Here is a 27809-nt window from a genome sequence, read left to right as displayed (position 1 = left end):
AGGCCACCCTCAGGATGGAGGGGCATCATCTTATATTCCGTCTGGGTAGCCTGCAATCTGATGGCATGAATATCAATTTCTCCTTCCGGTAAACAAATTTGCCCCCTTCCCCCCCCCTTCCAGCTACCCTCTTTTCCCTCGCTGCATGTTTTTTTCTGGTATCTTCTCCCTTCCTTCTGAGTACTGAAGAAGGGTCTTGACCTGAAACGTCAACTCTTTTATTCATCTTCCTAGATGCTGCCTGACCTGTGAGTTTGTCCAGCATTTTATGGTGTGTTACTCACTAAATTCATCTGCCATTTCTTTGTCCCCTATTACTTACTACCTCTCCATTGTCATTTCCAGCAGTCCAATATTCACTTTCACCTCTTTTTTACTCCTTACATATCTGAGAAAATTTTTGGTATCCTCTTTCAATAACAAGCTTACCTTCATACTTCCTCTTTTTTTCCTTAATGCATTTTTAGCTGCCTTCTGTTGGTTTGTATAAGCTTCCCAATCCTCTAATTTCCCAGCTAATTTTTGCAATATTATCTTTTGCTTTTATTCTGTCTTTTAAACTTCCCTTGTCAGCCTTGGTTGGCTCTTCCTCCCTTTAGAATATTTCAACAAAATGCATCTATCATGTGCCTTCCAAATTGCTTCCAGAAACTCCAGCCATTGCTGTTCTGCCATCATCCCTGCTAGTGTCCCCTTCCAATCAGCTTTGGCCAGTTCCTCTCTCATGCCTCTGTAATTCCCATTACTCCACTGTAATAGTGATGCATTTAATTATTTAGTTCATCCACTATTTCCTTGTCCCTCGTTACACTTCTCCAGCAATCTGATATGTACTCTCATCTCCCTTTTACTGTTTATATATCTGAAAAACCTTCTGGTATCCTCTTTGATATTATTGGCGAACTTACCTTCATATTTCATCTTTTCCCTCCTTGTGGCTTTTTAGTTTCCTTCTGTTGGTTTGTAAATCTTCCCAATCCTCTAACATTGTACTAATTTTTCTTTATTATATGTCCTAACTTTGGCTTTTGTGTTGTTTTTTCACTTCCCTTGTCAGCACTTCCCTTGTCATAAATCTGCCTTTAGAATACTTCTTTTGGATGTATGTATACTGCTCTTTCTGAATATCTCCCAGAAACTCCAGACTTTGCTGTTCTGCTATCATCCCTGCTAGTGTCCCCTTCCAATCAATTTTGGCCAGTTCCTCTCTTATAGCTTTATAATTCCCTTTACTCCACGGTAATACTGACACATCTGAGTTTAGCTTCTTCCTCTGAAAATGCAGGGTGAGTTCTATCATTTGATCACTGCCTCCTAAGGGTTCCTTTATTTTAAGCTCCCTAATCAAATCTGATTTATTACACAAAACCCAATCTTGAATTCCCTTTTCCTTATTAGGAAAAGGCAACTCACAGGCATTCTACAAGTTCGCTGTCAGGGATCGAGCACTAACCTGATTTTCCAAACTTACCTGCATATTGAAATCACCATGACTATCGTAACATTGCCCTTTTTCTCATGCCCTTTCTATCTCCTGTTTTAACTTGTTCGCTATGTACTGGCTGTTGTTCAGAGGCCTTTATGTTACTTCCTTCAGGATTTTCTGTTACCCATTCAGTTTCTTAACTCTATCCACAAGCATTCTACATCTTTCTAAGGATTTTTCATTTTTTACCAACAGAGCCACCCCACACACTCTGCCTACCCACCTCTCCTTTCAGTACATAGTGTATCCTTGGATGTTAAGCCCCCAACTATGATCTTCTTTCAGCCACTACTCAGTGATGCCCACAATGTCATACTGCCAGTCTCGAACTGTGCTACAAGATGATCTGTCTTATTCTGTGCATTGTGTGCATTCAGATTTAAGACCTTCAGTCCTGTATTCATCACCCTTTTTGATTTTGCCCCCATGTTACACTTCAGCTCACCTGTAATTTTGCCCTATCATCTGCCTGTCCTACCTCACAGTCTCAGTGCACACTTGTATTCCAGCTGCTCCACCCATAGCTCTTTCAGTCCAGTTCCAACACCCCTGCCAAATCAGTTCAACAGCTCCAGCACATCTGCCCACAAGGATGTTGGTGCCGTTTGAGTTCAGGCAAAATCCATCCTTTTTGTACATCGTACTTTCCCCAGAATAGGTACCAATGATCCAGACATCTGAAACCCTACCCCCTGCACTGTCTGGGTCTCTCTTTCACATTCACAGAATCTCTTGATCTGCTGCTCTAACTATGGAATCCCTACCACTGCTGAAGTCCTATGCCCTTCCTTTCACTGGGAGCCAGACTCGCTCCCAGAGGCCTCATCGCGATGACTTCTCCCTGGTAGACCCCCCCACCACACACCTAACAGTATCCAAAGCTGAATACTTCTTATTGAGGGGTAGTCTGTCCTACCAGCCTATCCTCTTTTCATCTTCTGACAGTCACACAGCCTCCTGCAACTTATGGGCTACTAACTCCCTCCAGCTGCAGCTCCATCCCTAACATGGTTTGTAAGAAAGTGCAGCTTGATGCACCTTGTACAGACGTAGTTATCGGAGACTAGAGGTCTCGCAAAATTCCCTCATCTCACGCAAAGTTCATAGTGCTAACCCTGTACCCATTTTCAGTTTTTTGACAAGGTGACAAGAGAGATTGATGAGGGTAGGGTGGTGAAAGTTGTCTACCTGGATTTTAGTAAGGCGTTTGACATAGTTCGTCATGGGAGGCTTATACAGATATTAAGATGCAAGAGTCTACAGTGAATTGGCTGCCTTGCATATAGAGGACAGAAAGTGGTGGTTGAAGGGACTAACTGGAGGTCTGTAGTTAGTGGTGTTCCACATGGATCTTTGCTGTTTGTGATGTATGTCAATGACCTGGATGAAAATGTAGATGGGCGGGTTAGTAAATGTAGATGGGCAGACAATACCAAGATTGGTGGAGCCAGGCAGAGTGCAGAAGATTGGCATATAAATACAGCGCGATATATATCAGTTGCAGATATGGGCAGAGGTAAAACCAGATAACCCAGATAAATGTGATGTTTTGTACCTTGATAGGGCAAAAGCAAGGAGACGGTATACTACTTAGGGCAGGATCGTTAACAGTGTTGCTGAGCAGGAGGATGTTGGGATCCATGTTCATAGCTCCTTGAAAGTGGCTGCACTGGTCGATAAGGTGGTTAAGAACACTTATGGAATGCTTCTATTTATTAGTCAAGGCATTGAGTTCAAAAGTCAAGGATGTGGAGGCTTTGGTGAGAGTGTAGAAGAGGCTTACCAGGATGCTGCCTGGTTTGTAGGGCATGTGCTATCATGAGAGGCTGGTTGAAATTGGGTTGTTTTCTCTGGAGTGGGGGAGGCTGAGGGGAGATCTGATAGAGGTTTATAAGGTTATAGACAGGGAGTATCTGTTTCCAGCATTGAAATGTCTAATACCAGAGGGCATGTTTGATGGTGAAAGGGGGTATGTTCAAAGGAAATTTGAGTGGTAAGTTTTTTACTCGGTGGATGCCTGCAATGCACTACTTGGTATGGCAGTAGAGGCAAGTACATTGGAGGCTTTTAAGAGACATTTAGATGGGCACATAAATGTGAGGAAGCTGGAAGGATATGGACTTTGTGTAGATAGGAGGGATTAGTGTTTGCGTGTTTCTGATTCACTTATTATCTCGTTCAGCACAGCATTGTGGTCCGAAGGGCCTTTTCCAGTGTTGTACTGTTCTAGGTTCTAGCACTAGCTATGAACTCATAGACAAACAAAAACTTACTTAGAGCCTTCGCCCCTTCTTGTATAAGGTTTTTGAGCCAAAGTCTGACCATCTAACACTGGCCCACCCAACCATTGCCCACAGTGGCTGCTCTGCTAGCAACTTGCTTCTTTTTATTGGCCTTTGCCAACTGACTAATAGATTGTTAAAATTGAAGCCTGTCTAAATGTCCCAAAAGTCCCTGAGCTCTATCTCAACCTCACACTTCCTCTCCCACAAGTAAGTGCTCACAATGATTGAAGCCGGCCAAAAAAGTTTTGAAAGGCCCCAAGCTCTTTTTAAATCTCATGTTGCCTCTAACCACGTTACAACACCTCTGTGTCATTACCAAGATTTCTTGCCACATTGACCATGACCATAAGATATAGGAGCAGAAGTAGGCCATTTGGCCCATCGAGTCTGCTCTGCCACTTCATCATGGGTGATCCATTTTTCCTCTCAGCCCCAATCTCCTGCCCTCTCCCTGTATCCCTTCATGGTCTGACCATTCGAGGATCTATCAGCCTCTGCCTTAAACATACATAAAGACTTGGACTCCACAGCTGCCTGTGGCAAAGAATTCCATGATTCACCACTCTCTGTCTAAAGAAATTCCTCCTTATCTCCGTTCTAAAAGGATGCCACTCTATTCTGAAGTTGCTTTCTCTGGTCTTAGACTCTCCACACCCACTCTATCAAGGCCTTTCACCATTTGATAGATTTCAATGTGGTCACTCCTTATATTTCTAAATTCTAGTGAATACAGGTCCAGAGCCATCAAACGTTCTTCATATGACAAGCCATTTGATCCTGGAGTCATTTTCTGAGCCTCTTTTGAACCCTCTCCAGTTTCAGCACATCCTTTCTAAGAGAAGGGGCCCAAACCTGCTTGCAATATTCCAAGTGATGCCTTGCTTTTATACTGTAGTCTTCTTGAAATGAATGTTAAAATGTAATATTAACATTTGCCTTCATCACCACAGACTCAACTTGCAAATTAACCTTTCGGGATTCCTGCACAAGAACTCCCAAGTCCCTTTGCACCTCAGTTTTTTGTATTTCTTGCCATTTAGAAAATAGCTTTCATTTCTTCATTTCTTCCGCCAAAGTGCATGACCATACACTTCCGGACATTGTATTCCATCTGCCATTTCTTTGTCCATTCTCCTAATCTTTCTCAGGACTTCTGTAGCCTTTATACTTCTGCAAAACTTGCTCCTCCACTATCTTCATATCGTCTGAAAACTTTGCAACAAAGCCATCAAATTCATCAACCAAATCATTGACGTATAACATAAAAATAATCGGTCCCAACACAGACCACTGTGGAACACCACTAGTCACCTGCAGCAGATCAGAAAGGGCTCCCTTTGTTCACACACTTTGCCCTCTGCCAATCAACTACTGCCTTATCCATGCTAGAAACTTCCCTGTAATACTGTGGGCTCAGAACTTGATAAGCAGCCTCATGTCTGGCACCTTGTCAAAGGCTTTCTGAAAATCCAAGTACGCAGCATCAACTGATTCTCCTTTGTCTATCCTGCTTGTTACTTCTTCAAAGAATTCCAACAGATTTGTCAGGCAAAATTTTCTCCTGAGGAAACCATGCTGACTATGGCCTATTTTATCATGTGCCTCCAAGTACCCTGAGACCTCATCCTTAATAAATAACTCCAACATCATCCCCACCATTCTGGTCAGATTAACTGGCCCATAGTTTCCTTTCTTGAAGAGTGGAGTGACATTTGTAATTAGACGATAAGTCATAGGAGCAAAAGTAGGCCATTCGGAGTCTGCTCTGCCATTCAATCTTGGGCTGATCCAAATCTTCCAGTCATCCTCACTTCTCTGCTTTCACTCCATACCCTTTGATGCCCTGGCTAATCAAGAGCCTATCTATCTCTGCCTTAAATATGCCCAATGACTCGGCCTCCACAGCTGCCTGCGGCAACAAATCCACAGATTTACCAGCCTCTGACTAAAGTAACCTTTCCACATCTCAGTTCTAAACGGACGTCCTTCAATCCTGAAGTCATGCCCTCTTGTCCTAGATTCCCCTATCATGGGAAATAACTTTGCAATATCTGATCTGTTAAGGCCCAAAATTTTCCAGTCTTCCGGCACCATTCCAGAAACTAGTGATGCTCAAAAGCATTTCTAATGCCTCCATAATCTTTTTCAGAACTTTTTGGTGTACACCATCTGGTACATGTGATATATTTACCTTCAAATGTTTTAGTTTCCCAATAACCTTCTCTCTACTTATAGTAACTTCACACACTTCAAGCCCCCAACACCTGGAACTTCCACCACACTGTGTCTTCCACAGTGCAGAATAATGCAAAATACTTCAGTAGTTCGTCCACTATTTCTTTGTCCCCCATTGCTACCTCTCCAGCATCGTTCTCCAGTGGATTGTAGGATTTGACTATAATTCACCCTCCTTATTAACAGTACATCTTGTGTTTAAATAGTTAACATATTTATCCAGTTTAAAATAATGATGTAACTTGATTTATTTAAAAATGCTGTTCTAGACAGCTTCCATTGCTTGAAGTGGTTTAGTTTACTGGTGCCACTTCCTTTTTCCTGTTTCTTTTCCAGTGTAGAGCTTATTATAATTTGAGCAAATAACCAGCATGTGTACCATGAGTCACTGGAGTTAAGATGAACAGATGTTAAGAGCAGAGCAGCTTGAGATCATTCAGTTACTCCTTTTTTTAACTGTTCTTGTTCATGATATAATTTTATGCATACAGATCTCTATTAAAATACACAGTGGGTGTGTGGTCAGCTTTGAGATGATGATTTATTTTGCCATAGAACTGCCCCACCCAGTCCTTGGTTAGTGATCTCAGAGCCCAGATTAGATGGTGTTTTAATATAAGGCCACCTGCACAGAATGGGAAGTAATTGCTACTTTGCTACTGGAATTTCAGTATGTCTTGTCATTGGAGTATTTGTGCTTATGCAGACCAGTATAACTACTGAATTATTAGGATTATGGTATTGATTTTATGAAAGAAACATCCATTCGCCAAGATACTGTAACCCTCAATGGCAACATCAAAGCCCAGAACAATCTGAAGTTCTTCATCTTCTTGAAACATCAGAAATTTCCCATCTTCTTGGCAAAGAGAAGAAGAAGGGGCATCAGTGGGAGGTGATAGGCAGGTGAAGAAATAGGTAAGAGGCCAGCATGGAGAATAGAAGAAGGGGGAGGGGAGGAATTGTTTTACCAGAAGGAGAAATCAATGTTCTTGCCATCAGGTTGGAGGCTACCTGGACAGAATATGTGGTGTTGTTCCTCTGCCCAGAGAATAGCCTCTTTGTGACACAAGAGGAGGCCATGGACCGACACGTTGGAATGGGATAGGAATTAAAATCGGCTACCTACCCTGAAATTCTGATTGAGCAGAGTTGCTCGATAAAGCTGTCTCCCAATTTACCTCAGGTCTCACCAATGCATAGCAGGCTGCATTGGGAGCACCAGATACAATAGCCACTCCCAACAGATTTGCAGGTTAAGTGTCCCCTCACCTGGAAGGACTACTTGGAGCCATGAATGTAGGTAAGGGAGGAGGTAAATTGGCAAGTGTAGCATATCTGTCACTTGCAGAATTGGGGAACCGCTTTGTTGACAACACTGTTCCATCTGCCAAAAGCAGAACTTCCCAGTAGCTAACCATTGCCCTTCCTATCCCCATTCGTGTTCTGACATGTTGGTCCACGATGAGGCCATGCTAAGGGCGGAGGAGTAACATCTCATATTCCATCTAGGTAGCCTCCAACTTGATGGTACGAACATCGATTTCTCCTTACAGTAAAAAAAATTCCCTACCCCTTCTCTTTTCTTCTATTCCCCATTCTGTCCTCTTACCTCTTCTCCTCACTTGCCTATCACCTCCCCCTTGTACCCCTCCTCCTTTCCTTTCTCCCATGTCCACTCTCCTCTTCCATCAGATTTCTACTTCCTCTGCCCTTTAACTTTCCCACCCACCTGGCTTCACGAATCACCTTCTAGCTTGTCCTCCTTCCCCTCCTCCACCTTTTTATTCTGCCATCTTCCCCTTTCCTTTCCAGTCCCGAAGAAGGGTCTTGGCCTGAAACATCAAGATTATTTATTTCCATAGCTGCTGTCTGACCTCCTGAGTTCCTCCTGCACTTTGTGTGTGTTTCTCTGGATTTCCAGCATCTACAGAATCTCTTGCGTTTTTGTTCCTTTAATGCAATTACCCTATTAGGAATTGTTTATACAGCTCACTGTTGGCTGACAATGCAACTTGACTTCAGTGAAGAAAGTTTTGGTAGGAAAGCAACTAGAGAGATGCCATCTAGCTCATGCCTAGAAGTACCGTTTTTGATAGTCTAAATTAGATATAGACTTATTTACAGACAGACAGACATACTTTATTGATCCTGAGGGAAATTGGGTTTCATTACAGCCGCACCAACCAAGAATAGTGAAGAAATATAGCAATATAAAACCATAAATAATTAAATAATAATAAGTAAATTATTCCAAGTGGAAATAAGTCCAGGACCAGCCTATTGGCTCAGTGTGTCTGACAGTCCGAGGGAGGAGTTGTAAAGTTTGATGGCCACAGGCAGGAATGACTTCCTATGACGCTCAGTGTTGCATCTTGGTGGAATGAGTCTCTGGCTGAACGTACTCCTGTGCCTAACCAGTACATTATGGAGTGGATGGGAGACATTGTCCAAGATGGCATGCAACTTGGACAGCATCCTCTTTTCAGACACCACCGTCAGAGAGTCCAGTTCCACCCCAACAACATCACTGCACTTACAAATGAGCTTGTTGATTCTGTTGGTGTCTGCTACCCTCAGCCTGCTGCCCCAGCACACAACAGCAAACATGATAGCACTGGCCACCACAGACTCGTAGAATGTCCTCAGCATCATCCGGCAGATGTTAAAGGACCTCAGTCTCCTCAGGAAGTAGAGACGGCTCTGACCCTTCTTGTAGACAGCCTCAGTGTTCTTTGACCAGTCCAGTTTATTGTCAATTCGTATCCCCAGGTATTTGTAATCCTCCACCATGTCCACACTGACCCCTTGGATAGAAACAGGGGTCACTGGTGCCTTAGCCCTCCTCAGGTCCACCACCAGCTCTTTAATAAGCTGCAGATGATTCTGCTCACACCATGTGACAAAGTTTCCCACGGTAGCCCTGTACTCAGCCTCATCTCCCTTGCTGATGCATCCAACTATGGCAGAGTCATCAGAAAACTTCTGAAGATGGCAAGACTCTGTGCTGTAGTTGAAGTCCGAGGTGTAGATGGTGAAGAGAAATCACATACTATTGAAAATTACTTATTATTGAAAATTACTTATTATCGCCAGTAGCTGAGTGACTAGTTATTACAATAATAGCTACAGTTGGTGCATTTGATTAGTTAAAACAAATGCACAGATAGGCATTGGGATTTGGCACACAGATGAATTAAAACTATTGACTGTTAGTCAGTTATGAATTATGTTCTGATAGCTATGTTTTTTCTGGATTTGCTGCTGCAGTGGATGAAATGACCACTTCATGGGCTACGATGGTAGGAGTGCAATGAGTGTGATAACTTTTGCTGTAATGCTTAAGGGTTTTGATACGGAGGGGAAAGGAAACTTACAACTCAGAGATGATTAGTTCTCATGCTTCTTGTTCACCAAGAGCTCTGTTAGGGATCGTAAAACTCAGTGATGCTTCTCTGGAACACCGTTGGAAAGTCCTGTCTTCTCCTGTAAGGCTCCTATCGCCATTGTGTCATTCTTTGTTCTATGTGCTTATTGCAATAGGATTTTTGTTACCTGCATGCCTTGCTTTGCTATCAGAGTGTTTTGTTGTAAATGTTTGAAGAGATTTCAAATGACAGACGGCTTAACTAGCAAGGAAAGTCAGATCAGATGCATTTTTTTTTGTTTGACAGCACTGGTTGTCTCCCGAAACACCCATTGTCTAGATTTGACATTTCATGTATCTTGGCGCATGAAGAGAAAAGAGAAATAGATGTGCAACAGCACCACCTATAGACATAGCAGGAGTACTCAATTCAAATGTTCTTGGTTGTAAAGTTATTCTTCATCCTCTTTGGATAAAAATTATCCATAATAATAGGCTGTTGTGTTCATCCAAATTTTCCAAGAGAGAAGCTACAATTTCAATCTGTTGCGAAATACAGTATCTCATTTTTCTGTCCTAGAAAATAAACAAAAGAAAACTTCCAGTGCTGAGCTTAGACATCTTAGAAAAAAACAATCTGTGAGGCACCGATACCAAGAATTCAGAGTGTGCACGATTTACGGGATATATTGCATTAATTTCATTATTTTTCCAATTGTGTGGCTACAACAATCTTAGAGCCCATTTGCTATTCCCTTCCCCCACCACACAAATTATGAAATTGCTTGATTTATTAGAAATTAATCCTTTGCAGCAGTTTGGAGCTGAGTAAATTGTATCTTTAGAACAGTGTTAACAATGCATTTTATCATCTTCAAATGTCATTTAACCAGGAAAGGAACAGTGAAATTGTGGAATTTTGATCTAGCATGTTGTTCCTACAAGAACATTGAAAACATTTAATTTTTTTCCTTTCTATTTCTCCTATTTACCTTTTAGCCTTCTTACTTCATTTCTCCTTCTATATCTAACTTCAGTCAAATCCTTCAGTTCATTGTATTTGCTAGTTTTATTTTTTTCTTTATCTTTACATTTAACTGGTTAAAGAGAAAATCACTTGGACTTTGCTCTTAAAATGCAAGGGATTTAGAAATCTAAATTTTACAACACAAAAACATGGCTGTATTAAAAATAGGTCTAAGCTGCAGGAAGAAATGGCACAAATGTATTTCTACAATGCCAATGCATTTCAAAGTGTAATCATTAAGGTTGACAAACTTGGGACATTGGCTCTAATGGTGGAGAATTGGATACACTTCTACTTACTATAAGTCCCAGTCTCTAACAGCATTGATAGTTATTTTCCACCTTCAGCTAACAGTAATATTAATTTAGGACCTAATAGAGGAGTGGCAGTATAGCCTTGAGATCTATCATTGTTCCATGATCATATTTGGTTAATAGGCTGAGATAATATCTAGACAACTCACCCAAAGATGACAGAATTGCAATATTTAGGAATTTAATACATTTGAGGTTAGACATGCCGGACACTGATAATATCCTTTTTATTCACTTTAGTATTTGTTGTCATTTTTACAGGATATGAGTAATTTGTTGAATGTGCAGTCACTTTCTGTAACATCCTTTTGATGTAACCAATAAAGAATAACAGAACTAACATCCATTTGGTATCCTGGTCCCACAATTTAAAAAAATTCAGACTCTAGTTCCTTTGGGAGAATTGCTCATAGGAACAGTTTTTGTTGACTGAAACTCCCAGCTAGCTCTGAAAATTGCCAAGGTGGAAATGCTAGAACTCTTATTAGTTTTTTTTTTTACATAATGGTCTTCAAGAATGCCATACAAAATCAGCTACGGAGGACATTGTGTAGACTCTAAAGTGATTCAAGACTGTTTGAAGAACCAAGCTAGCACCAATACTGAGCTATTACAATACTCGTCTTTCTCTGTGCTTCAGAGACATGAAGAACTTACAGAAGCCAGAAGGTATATCATCAACACTGATTTCACTAAATTTTCCAAATTTAGTACAGTCTCCCATGCCACATTCTCAGCAGAGAGGCTATAACCACACATAATGGATTTCAATGAATGGACCACATTGTCTCAATGCCTGGTTCTACCTCTCAAAGCAAGCATTCAACTCAAAGCTTTGTCATAGCAAGGGATTTCCAGGACGACAAAGAAATGTTTCAGTGATATTCTCAAAACCAACTTGAAGCACTCTGATTAACTCATTGGAATTCTTGCCCAAGACCATTCAAACTAATAAAAAACGGTACAGAAAGGCACCATGAATAGAGCCTGCAACAAAAATGCAGGGAGGACAGATACAAAACAGTTTGTAATTACATAGCCACCTCCTCATTACTTGGAGACTCAAATTCCATCATGTTAAATATTTAACATGCTCTCCTCACTGTCAGCTTGGTGTAACAGAATCATTGTGGGTTAGAGAAAGGTTAGAAGTCACTGCCCTCTACCTCTTCATGTTATGGAATTGAAGAGCCATCCTCTGTGAATTCCGATCTCAAACATAAACTTAGAGGAGCAGTTCACAGCGTGGTACTATTACAGCTTGGGCATTAGAGTTTGGAGTTCAATTCCAGCGTCGTCTGTATGTTCTCACCATGGAATGCGTGAATTTTCTCCAGGTCCTCCAGTTTATCTTGCCACCGTCCAAAGAAGTACTGGCTAGTAAGTTAATTGGACATTGCGAATTGTCCCATGATTAAGCTAGTGTTAAATTGGGATTTACTGGGTGGTGCCGCTGAAAAGGCTGGAAGGGCCTATTCTGAACTTTGTCTCTAAACTTTAAAAAATAAATAAATTTTATAGATGTTGGTGAGTCTAAATGCTTTCCCCTGCATCCAGTGGCCAGTTAGATTATAGAAAGGACAAACAAATAACCTGATCTAATATAGTGCATAATAGGAAATAGGAGTATCCCATGAGATACCAGGAAAAGTTGTTGAGGTCTAAGTATTTATGTGTTTAAGTGGCTTTTACTATAAAGTGGGGAAGTAAACAACAACTGGTGTTATATTCTTACTCTTAACAAAACCTGAAATTTTACCTCAAAGTTAAGATATGGTATTTTAATTTAAATATACTTTTACCCATATTATCAAAAACTAACTTGCGAGTTCTTATACAGCTATGCTACAATGTTCAACAAAGTTTACTCTGGCAAACCATCTACTTTTCTTCACTAGGTATCAGAATCGGGAAGGCTGGGCTCCTGCATCCTACTTGAAAAAGGCTTCAAATGATCTATTGAGGCAGCAGGTAACTTCAGGGCAATCTATCCACTCAAGTGCGATAGACCTCGATGGAATTGGCAAACAGCCAGGCTCAGCTAAGGAGATCAAAGAGAAATCTTCATTAATTGACCAGAAAGAAGAAAAAGGGGCAGCGTGTATTGAATCAAAAGGCAGTAAGTATGCATTTAAACCATTGTAACAGCGTAACATTAGTTAGGAGTGGCAAGACCCTGGCTGGAGCCCAGTGTTCTACTGTTAAGAGAAACCGAGTGTTAAGATTCCTCATGAGAGCACAAACCTAAGGGGTTGAAACCTAAGGTAGCTGAAGAGATTGTGGAAGCACTGGTATTGATCTTCCAATAATCAATATATTCTGGAATGGTCCCAGAGGGCTGGAAACTCACAAATGTCGCTCCAGTCTTTAAAAAAGCGGAGGAGCAAAAGACAGGAAATTATAGGTTAGTTAGCCTGACGGCAGTGGTTGACATGATGTTTGAGGCCGTTATTAAGGATGAGGTTTTGAGGTACTTGGATGCTCATGATAAAATAGGCCAAAGTCATCATGGTTTAAGAGGAAAATCTTGGTTGAAAAATCTGTTGTATTTCTTTGAGGAGATAATAGGCCAGATGGACAAAGGAGAATCAGTGGATGTTGTTCACTAGAATTTCAGGAAAGATACTAGCATGGACAATATTGGTTGACTGGCAGAAGGCAAGGAGTGGAATGAAAGGGGGTCTTTTCTAGTTGGCTGCCAGTGACCAGCAGTGTTCCGCAGTGGACGTTGTGTCGCTACTTGTATGTTAATGATCTGCATGACATCATTGATAGCTTTGTGCCCAAGTTTGGGGATGACATGAAGAAAGGGGGAGGGGCAGGTGATGTTGAGGAAACGTGTAGTCTGTAGAAGGACTTGGACAGACTAGGAGAATGGGCAAGGAAGTGGCAGATGAAATACAGTGTAGGGAGGTGTATGGTCATGCACATTGGTAGAAAGACTAAAGGCATAGATTATTTTCAAAATGGGGATTAAATTCAGAAACTTGAGGTGCAAAGGGACTTGGGAGTCCTTGTGCAGGATTCCCTGAAGGTTAGCTTGTAGGTTGAATCAATAGCAAGGAAGTTAAATGCAATGTTAGCATTAATTTCAAGAGGACTTCAATATAAAAGCAAAGATGTAGTTCTAAGGCTTTATAATGCATTGATAAGACAATATTTGGAGTATTGTGAGCATCTTTGAGAGCATCTTATCCAAGAATGCGCTGGCAATGGAAATGCTCCAGTAGGGGGTGATCCCAGGAATGAAAGGGAAGCATTTTGCTGGCTCTGGACCAGTGCTCAGTGAAATCTAGAAGAATGGGAGAGGTCATCTCATGCTTAAAAGTTTATCCAGAGTGGACATGGAGAGGATGTTTTCAGTAGTGGAAGAGTCTAGGACCAAAAGACAAGGCTTCAAATAAAAGATCATCCCTTTGGAACAGATAGAGGAGGAATTACTTTAGCCAGATGGTGGTGAATCTGTGGAGTTCATTGCCACAGATGGCTGTAGTGGCCAATTAATTAGATATATTTAAAGTGCAGGTTGATAGGTTCATGATTAGTAAGGTTGTCAAAGGTTACAGCGAGTAGGTAAGAGAATGGGGTTGAGGGATAATAAATCAGCGATAATCAAATGGGAGAGCAGGCTCGATGGACTGAATGGCCTAATTCTGCTCCTACGGCTTATGGTCTTACAGGTGTGTAGTTACAGCAGTTGGGACTTCAAAAATAAAACAGTTGGTTTGTGCACTGAAATAGAAAGAAATGGAGTTTTATACACTGGGTTTGCAATTCTTGTACCCATGAGACGTATGGGTGCAGTTTGTTTCAGAAGCCCCACATATCCATCAGTTTTTTTTTTACAATAAAAGAAATCTGAGCTGGAGGTGAGTAGAGTGAGGATGTATGACAGAGGGGATGAAATATTTTATTGTACTTATATTTCCTTTTATCTTCATGGAGATGCAGCTGAGAAATCTAAAAGTGTGGCTGATGCAGGATTTAAAGGGATTCTATAGTTGGTTTTAATTGCCATGATATCTCCCTAGAAAATTTGCATTGGCATGGCATTATACTACACGGTTAATGGTTTGCAATTGTCTAATAAAAATGGTCTTATAATTGCTATTTTCCATTTGCTTACTAGAGATGAGCCTGTCACTTGAAATCCAAAGCAACTCTTAGAAGCTAAGTCACATCAAAGGGAAATTTGTTGCCACGAGGGGCTGTGGAGGCCAGGCCTTTGGGTATATTTAAGGCAGAGGTTGATAGATGCATGATTAGTCAGGGTATGAAGGGATACAGGTAAAAAGCAGGAGATTGGGGCTGAGAAGGAAAATGGATCAGCCACAGTGAAATGGTGGAGCAGATTCGATGGGCCGAATAGCCTAATTCTCCTTCCACTGTAAATCTTATGGAAAGCTCTGCAGTTTGTCAGTCAATGACACCGTTGAAGCTGTGCAAGTGTCTACTTTCTTTGAATACTCATGAGTTCCCAGAGGCTGCTTCAGATTGAGCTTGCCATCTGTTTAACTCCTCTCCAGGAGATGAGATAAATATTACTTATATTTTAAATTACCTAAAGATTACTGGTATTGGAATTGAAATGTGATCTTGTGTCTCCATTAAAAAAGTTAATTATATACATTTTAAACAATACAGAGTTAACAAACGTGAGACAGAGGCCACCGCCACGCAGAGATCTTACTGTGGTGAGTAACAGAAGGTTTGCAAAAACAATTGGTATTTTGTAGAATCTTAAAACTTCAACAGAAGAAACCTGAAATCATTTTTTAAAAAAAAGCTGAGACAGGAAGGGTAAAATTTGCGGTTTAAAGATGGACAAGAGTGCTGAATTTGGAGCAAGAGGTGAAAGTGGATGCACATATCAAAGTCAGCCAGTAAAATTCAAGTAAAAATTCGCCAGCTGCTGATGGCGTATCTTTCCAGTATAGAGCTGAGCACCATTCACTCTGACCCCACATCAGGGTTAATTGCATCCAACTTTGAAAATAGCCATGTATTTCCAGGCCAGGATGGTGCCTAACTTGGAGGCCAATTTGTTGGTAATATTCTATTATATTAATTTTCCCTTGTTTTTCTTGATGGTTGAGATTATCTTGGAGTAGCTTTGAGAAGTAACTGCAATAGTTGGTGAGTAGCACATGCTGCAGCATTGGGTCAACGGACAAGTGCTTGACTGATTGATCGACTGTCTCGTCTTGATAGATGTTGACCTGTTTGAATGTCATTGGAAACGTACTCTTCCGAAGTAGTATTCCATCACAGTCCTGACATTCACTTTAGGGTGACAAAGTGTTGAAATGGGAATAGAGTTCATCACTGAAGAATACTGAGCCTCCAACCCGCTCTTGGAGTCATGATAGTTTTGTGGTTGATTTAGTTAATTTTATGGTCAATGTGTTACCACTTTTAATGGAAATTTTGTAAGTACGGGCTTTGGTCTTTTTTTTCTTCTTTTCCTGTTTGCTTTCGCAATTTGGCCAAAATGTGAGGAGGATGGGAGCCTCTGTGTTGTAGTGACTATTTAAAACTGTTGAACCCTTCCTCCCCCACCCTCTACTTACTTAGAACAATCTTTCAATTTTTGATCTACCAATGGTCTTCTTAACTTCAAGAATATTAAATTATGATACCAAAGACTGGACTAGTGCATTTTTATCAAATGCCTCCTAAGGTATTTAATCAACTGCCTTGCAAGAATTACAATTTATGCTACTAAGTCTGAAATTCCCTATAAAGTATAAGGCAGACACAAAATTCCTCTTTGTATTGCAGAATTCCTTCTGAAGGGACATTATTGAATAGTAGGGCATGGGTAGCACTAATCACTCACATCTGACCAGAATGTGAATAATTAACAATTGTGCTAAACGAGCCATCATCAGGTAACCAATAGATTCCATTTTTACATGTCTATAATGTTGATTTTGTACACAAGGAAAATACACAAACATTACTCAGTATGATAAACACATCACCATAGATTGTAATGATGGCATTAGAAGTTACAGTATTGTAAAGAATTACTGATAAAAATCGCTCACTAAGAACAGAGACAGAAGAAACTCGTCTGTACACTTGGGAGTCCATAATTTAATGGCTTGTACAAACTGGTTTTGTGAGGATTTTAAACCCTGTTTTTACAAGAGGCTCAAAATTTCTTTATTTTTTTGGATAACCCAGAAACTACTTTTAAATATACCTTTTTAAAGACTGTTGTTGGATGTTCTAAAAAAAATTGTAATTGGGACAGTCCAAATTTCAAAAAGGGGCTCTTTACCATACATTGGGCAACTTATTTAAGCATTCAGAGTGTCTGTTACCCAATTGCCTGTGCACATTGGTAAGCCAGAGGGTGAAACAGCATGTACTGATCTGAACAGAGGGCTTAGACTAGGAAGGAGTGCAATGTGTGTATATTTCTTCCTTCTTTTCTGAAACAAAACACTTTGGCAAAAGCCTTGCAGTTAAGGAGTAACCCATGTTTTCTAATAGTTGTAATTTTTGTTTAAGCGACTGATTTGAAACTAATTGGAGCATTAGTAACTAGTTTTAAGAGTACTAGCCTATGTTAAAATTTGTAATTCACAAAACATGGAGAATTTGAATCATCAGAGACTGTGCATCTGGACTCTGTAAATTACTCTGTATCTTTCCAACTTTGTGTACAGCCACGTGGATTGAATCTTCCCAAGCCACCAACTCCTCCAGAAGTGGAAGAAGAGTTTTACACAATAGCTGCTTTCCAGACAACAATTCCAGATGGGATCAGCTTTCAAGCAGGACAGAAAGTTGAGGTAAACCGTTGAAGATGCCGCATAAATATTATGAGTATGATTGCCAATATGATTTCATTCTACTATAGTCTTAAAAGCAAAGTTAGCACGAGGGAATTTTCCTTTTACTTGTGGGCTGAAAGTTGATATGCAGCAAGGCGAATAGAGAATCATTCCAGGATCTTTGGAATCCGGAAAAATCAGCCTGACACAGTGATTGATTTTAATAGACCACTTTGTCTTTGCATCTGGATTAATGAGAATGAAACATGATGTTTCCCCTCATTTTCCCCATTCTGATAAAAGTTCAAAGTTTACCACTGGAATTAGATGGTAGAAGTCTAATAGCTGAACATGTTGTTTGGTAACTGAAGGGAAAACAAATGCCACTTCAGTCTCACAATATAGTTACATATCAGCTTTCCTCTGCTTCATGTTCTCACCAGTTATCTGAAATACAGGGTATCTGTATCCCAACATCTGCAATTTTGCTCTTTGTTGTCAACAGATGATGCGAAAAATGCAAAGATAGCAATCAAATTATAACATAATGCTTCCAAATCTGTTTGAGCAAGTCTGCTATGTTACTTCAAAGTCAAAACCCGTTTTTAACTTGTTGACATTGTGCTAGATTACCATTGTTTTACATCATTTTTTTTCCCATTTGTTTGCATGTAGGTAATAGAAAAGAATTTAAGTGGTTGGTGGTATATTCAGATAGATGATGAAGAAGGATGGGCTCCAGCTTCTTTCATTGATAAGTACAAGAAATCAAGTAATGCTTCGAGTGCAAACTTTCTGCTTCCGTTGGCACAAGAATTGGCAAAGCTTAAACTTCCAGATATGGCCACAGGAAGCAGCACTAATGGAGACAGTGCCTTTATAAACAAACCTTTGCCTAAAGAGCCACAATCAAATGATATTGACATACTGAAAGATCGGAGAGTAAGGGACCCAGTTAAGATCCCAGCTTCTGACAACAGATTCAACTCTCCATCAAATGTAGAGTGTCAGCCCAAGTCAGGTTCTCCTTCAAATATAATCAACAATGACATTTCCAAGTATAACAAAGAAAAAACAATCTTTCCACTCAAAAAGGAATCAAATAATAGCAAGTTTGAGTTAGAAGCAGCAGATAAACACTCAAGGGGTCCTTTACCAAAGCTCCCTGTACCCGGTGGCATTTTGCCAATGTTGCCACCAAAACTGACATCTAAAGGAGATAAGAAACCGAGTGCTGAGGCAAGTAAAATATCACAGCCAAAAGGACTTGAGACAGGCCCAAAGGTATTAGCAAGTGAAATTGCTAGGCCTAATCTAAAACCTGTAGGAAGGCAAGCAAAGACAAAGCTTGACTTAGAAGACAAATCGATGGAACCATCTCCAATTCTACCACTAAAGCCAAAACCTCTGCTGCGGCCTAAACCACTTCCCAACATAAAAGGAGAAATTCATTCAGAGTCTGAAGTTGATATCTCTAACCTGAGAAGCAAGTTGAGAAGAGCAAAACTGCCAGAAAAAATGGGGGAGCAGGACTCTTCTCAGAATGTTATTGGCAATCAGAATTACTCAAATAATCAATCCTCAGCAGACTCTCGCAGCAACTCTCATAGAAACACAGAAAGTGAATCTCAAGTGAAGCAAGATTTAGGAATAGGCTCCAAAATAAGTGAAATAAACGTCCTTTATGGAGAACAAAACGGTGTTGTAAACGACCTGAATCATAGGGATGAATCAAGTATTGCTTATGAGAAAATATGTGTTTCCAAGGGTTTGAAGTCAATTGAGAAGAAATTGGATGACATTCAACCAAAAGGTCCACACTCAGTAAACAAAGAAGGTCCGCCTCGTCCAATCGTACCACCTCGAAGACCCCCACTGCCAAAAAAAACCTCTTCAGAATCTGCAGATATGAAAGTCCAGAGAGAAGCTGTCTGGGGACAAAGTAAACCAGCCTTACCTCCACCAAGATTTAAATCCGGCTCGTCCCACGATTGCAGCAAAGATGATGCTAAACCTAAAGGAGGTTCGAAGGATTTCCTCCTAGCAAAGGGAAATGTTGCTTCCAAATTTCACGAACAGAGAAAGGAGACAACTAATTTTCCAAAAGAAACAGAAAAACAGGCTGAAAAGGAAAAGATAAATGTGTCCAAAAATGAAGAATCCTCGAGTCACTGCCTATTTGTAGCTCTTGCGGATTTTGCGGGAGATGAGGAGACAGCCGGATTTAAGGAGGGAACTGTTTTTGAAGTATTTGAAAAAAATCCCAATGGATGGTGGTACTGTAAAATGCTGGATAGTGAGCCAACATGGGAGGGCTGGGCACCTTCCAATTATTTAGTCAAAAAATAAGTATCATAGTTTAGTTTTGTTTCTAAACACTGCAAGATGCTTTTTCATATGTAATATTTAATTAGATAAATAATTTATAGTTTTGAGCTTTCCAAAAGCAACTTAATACATTCCTTATATATTTTTTCAACCCAAGTTGGAACAACATGGTGTTTATGGCCACAATATACAAGATTTCATTAATTATTACATTTACTTTTTTTTAATTTAAAATAGAAGTATTTAGTCATGATGGCTTTACCCATCATCAAAAAGCAATCAATTAATTTTCTGCGGGTAACATGGTGATGGTTAGTATGTAGGATCCCACTTTGCTAATCTGTCAAATGTTTTGAAAATTTAACTGGACTAACATCCTGGGAGTAAAGATACTCATTACCCTGAGTTAATCAGGCTGAAAACATAATGGCTTATAATGACTTCAGAAATTTAATACAGCAATTGGGATGTGTAAATAGTTGTTGAAAGCTTATAATATCACCAGCACTAGGAACAAAGAAAAAATTCTCAGTCTACAAAACTTACACATAAGCATCTAAAATTGTTTTTCTGACTAACAAGGAAATGAACTGTGTTCACTTATTCCAACAGAGTTGGAAAAGGCAAGTAAATTTTGAAAGCCTCAGTTTTATCTAAAAAAGTACTATTAGCAAGTTTCTTGAAATGCACATCTTGTATGGACAAATTCAGCTAAAACACTGTTGTTCCTTCTTAATGATAACATTAATCTTCATTACTTTATGTATTCTAATTATTTTATATTCTAGTATTCTCAGAAAGATTATGTACTTTAAGACACCTTCATTGATATATTGCTTCAGAAGGCCAAGGGTCACAACCATGATTAAATAGTTTAGCCACTGATATAATGCACGAAAAAGGTTTAACTTTCACTTGTAAACACAGGCAACATGTAGTGTGTGCTAGTTGTAGAGCTTCCCTACAAAAGACAGTGCCTATATATTTATGTATTCTATACATAGTGAAACTAACTACATACAGTGATGTTGTTGGTATATTTCAAGTACTTTAAACATCAAGGAGCTGTAAGGTGGATGAATGACACCTTCATCCAATCAGCTAGTTTGTGAGGGCCCGTAATGATCAGGGAGGTTGAAATTTAAGCAAAGTCAGAAGATTTATTAATAGCTTCAAACCTTGAAAGTCATTGTTATAACTAGTGTACTAAGAACAACCCTCAATCTAAACACATGTATTTTTTTTCATTTTTATTGCACAGTATATGCTTTTGTCTAATTCCTCGTGAATGTAATCAACATTGGTGCTTTTCTTTACAAGATAATGCATTAGTTGTGATGTAGCATAGAATTAATCAAGTTTTAAGAGGACTTGACTGGTATCAAGTTTAAGTCTCTTGTTTCAAGAGTCTATAAATGTGAAACTTGTTTAAAAACTGTATTATTAACATGACTTGATAAAATTGAACATTTCAAAGTAGCAGAAGTACAATACCTCACATTTGAGCCAGGGATCATGAACATTCTTACATCAAGCAACAGCAAGAAAGAATATGGAAGTAAACTCACTGCAAAATTAGAGTATTGTAAAAAATATTCTTTCATCATGACCATTGTTTCTGCAGCACTGGAAATTACTTTGGTCAAATGCCCATTCCTGCTCCTTAGCGTTGTTGTTGTCTTACAGTGAATACTGTCAACTGGTATTATTCTGGGTGCATAAACATATGAATATGATTAGTATATTTTAGCCATTCACTTCACAATCACTCTAGTTTGTAAAGCTGGCTTTGAAATTGAAGGTGACACTCATATTGCCAAATACACATGGAATGGAAGCTTGACAAAGGGAATTTCCATAAGTTTGCTCCTCAAGAGATGAGGTGTCTAGAAGATTGCATTTTGATATTTACAAACCTGCGTTAAGCGCCAATGTGTGTGTGTATCAATAAAGATGTATGAAATCCCAGCTTATTCAAAAAAATGTGTTATGTGCTAACCCTGGAGCATTATGAACCAAACCTAGGCAAATCCTACAAAAGGTCTGGTTGGTAATAAATTGGACACAACAGAACATTAAATTTCTTACAAGTCACAACATTTGAGATATTCCAAAAGCTGTATTAGTATCTGGTGACTTGGCGGAAATGGTGGACCCATATTATCAAATATTGCACATCTCAGTAAAAATTATGTTACCTGCCCTCATGTTATCCATATGACTGATGATTAAAGACCAGTGCTCTGGAATGGCTGCATTTATCAGAAAGTCCAATGTTTGAGTTTAGGTAATTTCATTACACGTGTTTTAATGAGATAAAGTTCTTTTTTTAAAAAAAATGCTAACAATGTGTACCTTCCATGAATAATGCAGTTATTTATAGACCATGCCTATTGGCTGCTAAACCAAGGAGGCAGCAAGAGTTGTCTCCACATTAGTAGACAGGAGGGATTGCAGATGCAGGAATCTAGAACAAAACCACAAACTGCTGGAAAACTTCAGTGGATCAAGGTATGTTTGTCTGTGTGTAGAGAAGAGTGTCAGTGATTTGCCAGTCTGCATTGGTTAACTTGGACTGGCAAAAAGGCCAGATCAGGAAGGGCATCAAAAGTCCTTCTTATTTGAGTGATTCAAACTCAACTTGGTTTAATCAGGTAATTCTGTGATGATCATTACTGAAACTAGCCTTCGAATAAAAATTCACCGTCATGCCTGAAAGTTTATTTCCTAATCCATCTTGAATTCTTAACATTACTAAAATCACTACTCACTACACAAAAAATGTTAAACAATTGTTTTCCTCCAATTCTTGTTGCATAAAGGATATTTAAGAAAGGGAGCAGAAAAGTGCTTTAAATGGCAAGTATTTGGTGTCAGTCGTAGTTATGCCCCTTTAGAAGAAGCAGAGCTGAAAGTTTCCTTAGCTTTCATCACAACCACATTGGCAGAACAAATGCTTCCCTGCAATTGGTGACATTGAGCCTTCTCTCACGTTAGCCACTGACATGCTAATACAAAGAAAAGATCAAAAAATGGGAAGTGGTAATAGGCAATGATCACATAGAGGTCCACCTTAAAATTACCAAACCAGAATGTTTTGATGGAATCATAAGGACTGATAGTGTTATGCAGTCAGTGAATTCTTTAAAAAAAAAGGCCATTTGTAGGTGGAAAGTAGGAGTGAAAGCATTGGTACTGATTATGAACTTTGAAGTTGGGCAGGGATAATTGCACTGCATGTGATAATTTTGAACTGAGGAACTTCTCAATGCCACAGGATACATGATTGAAATGCTGTTTCACAATCAATGTGGGGAATTTCATTACATAAAAATTTGACGGAATGCTCAGGTACTCTGTGCACGTGCAGCCTGCCTCTATAAAGGTTTGTTGAATAGCAGTGAGATCCTGATGATTAAAATCAATACTTACAGTGATCATTGCAGATAACAGGTGAGGGATGGTACAAAAATTTATTGTTACTGACGAGATCTAAAAGGGATGCTGACCTTGTTGTAACATATGCCATAATTGTGTTTGGTTGTCTGTATTTCAAATGTAATCACCCATTTTTCATTTGTACTTCAAAGAAGGGCTTTCAAATTGTAACTGTTTTTGTTATGAAGGTTTGTTTTGTAGAACATTAAACAAATACAGCTTTTGTTTTGAATATTTCTTGTACACTATGTTTTTGGGAAGCATGGTCAAAATCTGTCACTTCAATTTAATGGCTTCAGTATCAATGGAATATAGTTTAATTAGCTCTCTTCTGTGTTGATTACATCACCATAACCAAGTAGACATCTAGATTCAATGCAACTAATGTGATGGATATCCCTCTACCTCCAGAACCTCATGGCTACAGCAAAGTCTATATACAGAATTCACAGCAAGTATGACAGCACTTGCCTTACCTACAACTTCTGCTACCAAGAACAAGTCATCAGGAGGGAACATAAACATCCTGAAATGGAAATATAATTACTGTTCCTTCATCGTCATTGGGCTCATGTCCTGGAACTATCTGTACAATAGCACTAATGGGATCAGAAGGAATGCAATTCAGTGTCACCAGCCCATCAGGGACCGTTAGGCCTGGCCAATAAACAAGCTTGTTGCACCCAAACCAATGAATAAAAAAAAAAAATGACTCTAGGGTGCCTATTGCTACCCTTATCACATATCATCAGTGGTCGCTGAGTACAAGGTGAATTCAGGTCTATCATCTGTCCAAATGGCACAATGAAACAATGTTTAATGAAGTTACCTTAATCAGAATCAGGTTTATTATCACCGGCATGTGACATGAAATTTGTTAACTTAGCAGCAGCAGTTCAATGCAATACATAATCTAGCAGAGAGAAAAATAATAAATAAAATACAAATAATAATAAATAACCAAGTAAATCAATTTCATATATCGAATAGATTAAAAATCATGCAAAAACAGAAATATTGTATAATAAAAGAAAATGAGGTAATGTCCAAAGCTTCAATGTCCATTTAGGAATCAGATGGCAGAGGGGAAAAAGCTGTTCCTGAATCAGAAAGTGTGTGCCTTCAGGCTCCTGTACCTCCAACCTGATGATAGCAGTGAGAAAAGGGCATGTCCTGGGTGCTGGAGGTCCTTAATAATGGATGCTGCCTTTCTGAGACACCGCTCCCTGAAGATAGAACCATAGAACATTACAGCATAGAAACAGGCTTTTTGGCCCTTCTTGGCTGTGCTGAACCATTTTTCTGACTAGTCCCACTGACCTGCACCTGGCCCATATCCCTCCATACACCTCTCATCCACGTACCTGTCCAAGTTTTTCTTAAATGTTAAAAGTGAGCCCACATTTACCACTTAATCTGGCAGCTCATTCCACACTCCCACCACTATCTGTGTGAAGAAGCCCCCTCCCCATGTTCTCTTTAAACTTTCCCCCCTTCACCCTTAACCCATGTCCTCTGGTTTTTTTCTCCCCTAGCCTCAGTGGAAAAAGACTGCTTGCATTCACTCTGTCTATACCCATAATAATTTTATATATCTCTATCAAGTCTCCCCTCATTCTTCTATGCTCCAGGGAATAAAGTCCTAACCTATTCAACCTTTCTCTGTAACTCAGTTTCTCAAGACCCGGCAACATCCCTGTAAACCTTCTCTGCACTCTTTCAACCTTATTAATATCCTTCCTGTAATTTGGAAGATGTCCAGGGTACTTTGTAGGCTAGTACCCAAGATGGAACTGACTAGATTTACAACCTTCTGCAGCTTCTTTCGGTCTGTGCAGTAGCCCCTCCATACCAGACAGTGATGCAGCCTGTCAGAATGCTCTCCATGGTACATCTATAGAAGTTTTTGAGTGTATTTGTTTACATGCCATATCTCTTCAAATTCCTAGTAAAATATAGCCGCTGTCTTGCCATCTTTATAACTGCATTGATAAGTTGGGACCAGGTTAGATCCTCAGAGATCTTGACACCCAGGAACTTGAAACTGCTCACTATCTCCACTTCTGATCCCTCTATGAGAATTAGTATGTATTCTTTCGTCTTACCCCTCCTGAAGTCCACAATCGTTTCTTTCGTCTTACTGACATTGGAGTACCAGGTTGTTGCTGCGACACCGTTCCACTAGTTGGCATACCTCACTCTTGTACGTCCTCTCACCACCACCTGAGATTCTACCAACAATATCAGCAAATTTATAGTTGGTATTTGAGCTATGCTTAACCACACAGTCATGTGTTTATGGAGAGTAGAGCAGTGGGCTAAGCACACACCCCTGAGGTGTGCCAGCGACCAATCCACACAGATTGTGATCTTCCGGTTAGGAAGTTGAGGAGCCAATTGCAGAAGGAGGCACAGAGGGCCAGGTTCTGCAACTGAACTGAAAGAGGACTGATGGTGAGAAATTCATGGCAGTCCCAGCTGAATCATTAAATAATCTGCTACAAAGTAGGAAACAATTTGAAACATAAGGTAATGTGCTAGTTGAACAAATATGACCCAACCTAATCTCATCTTTCACCGACAGTTCCATATCTCTGCAAATCATGCCTCCTTTATTGCACTTTTAGTCCAAAAATAAAAAGGGTAGACTTGTTTTTAAGCTTAAGTGATTCTTAAACAAAAATTTGAGAACGGAATTGAGGACAAAGATTCTTCAAAGTTCCCCAAATTTTCAGAATTGTGGAATTTGTTGTCTTGCAGCAGCAGTAAACTGCAAAGATGTAAATTTACTATAAATTCCAAAATGTATAAATAGTGCAAGAAAATGGAATGATGAGGTAATGATCATGGGGTTATGGACCTGGCAGAAACCTGATTGTAGTGGGGAAGAAGCTGTTTCTGAATCACTGAGTATGCACCTTCAGGCTGTGCTTCTCCCATTCCTCCAAGGTAGTAACATGAAGAGGGCAGGTCCTGGGTGGTGAGAATCCCTAAGTGCTGGATGCCACCTTTCTGAGGAATTCTGAAAGAGATGTCAGAAAGACAGGGAATAATAAATTACAATAATTAGACTGACAGAGGGTGAAAGACAACATTGAAAGCATAAATTAAGTGCCAAGGAGAAAGTCATGACAGTATTCAACAAGTAGCATTAACTACAATTAATGTAATGCTGTAAAATTAATACTGTAATCACAAAATTTGAACGTGTAGGTTAGGAAATAACATTGCACGGCATTAAATAATTCTACAATTTCAATTAAAAAAAACTCAATCTGAGCACTTTGCAAGCTGGGAATACTCTTCTCACTTCTGATGTCTGGCAGTACCACTTTTTTTTGAGGTGCAGTGCCCAATTGTAATTCCTGAACACCTTGGAAAAATAAGGCCTACGCCTGCTACTTAAGGGAGTGAAGCTCGAAAGGACTACTGTTAGGACTCCAAGGGACCCATCATCCAAACCGCTCAATATTTTTCATAGAGCAAACACGAGGAAATCTGCAGATGCTGGAAATTCAAACAACAACACACACAAAATGCTGGTGGAACACAGCAGGCCAGGCAGCATCTATAGGGAGAAGCACTGTCGACCTTTCGGGCCGAGACCCTTCATCAGGACTCGAAGGGTCTCGGCCTGAAGCGTCGACAGCGCTTCTCCCTATAGATGCTGCCTGGCCTGTTGTGTTCCACCAGTATTTTGTGTGTGTTGTTGTTTCAATATTTTTCATCACTGCTTCCTTACAGTCATGCCATCACTACCCCACCCACTCCCCACTAAACCACTTTACCATAAGAATAGACTACAGAGCAATTTGAGACAGCTCCATTCAGGAAAAAACACATTGTCGGACTCTCTTGCTCTCCATTTACCTTCCTGCTCAATACACCTAACCTTTGAATCTCAGGAATATCTTAAGTCTCCACAGTTTTCTGAGGGGATAGAATCTGAAAGATTCACAAGTCTTAAGACATAAATCCCCCTCATTTGCATCTTGAATGGGCAAAAGCTCATATTTCCTCAAAATATTGCTTTACCGCAGTTCACCCCTCAAGTAGACACCAAATTCTTGACATAATCATGCAAGTTATTCCTCCTCAGATAACCAAACTGTCCCAGGAATCAGCAAGTGGACAAACTTCCTCTAATGCATGGACACAAACTATACAAACCTAAGTTGTGCTTCTCACTAAAGCTGTTGCAGAGAGAATTTGCTATCTCTGTACTGAATCTCTGTGCAATCAAAGGTCAACATTCGATTAGCTTTCCTGATTATTTACTGTACTTGCATAAACTTCACACATCACATATTGAACACTCCATTCTGCAATCTCTTAAGCAGTACTTCAGTAAGAAAAAGAACGAAACAGTTTTCCACCTTCCCCGTCTTCTGCTCAAGTTGTCCAATTTTTGCCACTAGTTTAAACTTATTCCCGTCTACAATTGCATCATCAACAAATTGCTACAATGCACTCCATTTCTTTGTTAGAGTCTTTCGGTAAAGACTAGAAGTGGCCAAGGCCACTGTTATATTTTGTATTTTCAA

General features: G+C 39.7%; 1 protein-coding gene across 2 annotated transcripts in view; it reads left to right on the top strand.

Moving 5' to 3' along the window:
* The window catches only part of sh3pxd2b (SH3 and PX domains 2B), a 293160-nt gene extending 269663 nt beyond the window's left edge, over nucleotides 1-23497 (top strand). For both annotated transcript variants that reach the window (XM_073067665.1, XM_073067663.1), the window contains 4 exons: nucleotides 12613-12833; nucleotides 15359-15408; nucleotides 17392-17517; nucleotides 18175-23497. In XM_073067665.1, the coding sequence (XP_072923766.1) occupies nucleotides 12613-12833; nucleotides 15359-15408; nucleotides 17392-17517; nucleotides 18175-19848 (2071 nt within the window). In that variant the 3' untranslated portion in view covers nucleotides 19849-23497. The remainder of the gene's footprint in view (nucleotides 1-12612; nucleotides 12834-15358; nucleotides 15409-17391; nucleotides 17518-18174) is intronic.
* The last annotated feature ends 4312 nt before the right edge of the window (nucleotides 23498-27809 follow it).

The sequence above is a fragment of the Hemitrygon akajei genome, chromosome 15 (assembly GCF_048418815.1).
Source record: "Hemitrygon akajei chromosome 15, sHemAka1.3, whole genome shotgun sequence".
NCBI classification, from domain to species: domain Eukaryota; kingdom Metazoa; phylum Chordata; class Chondrichthyes; order Myliobatiformes; family Dasyatidae; genus Hemitrygon; species Hemitrygon akajei.
This window is presented reverse-complemented; position numbering and strand designations above follow the sequence as displayed.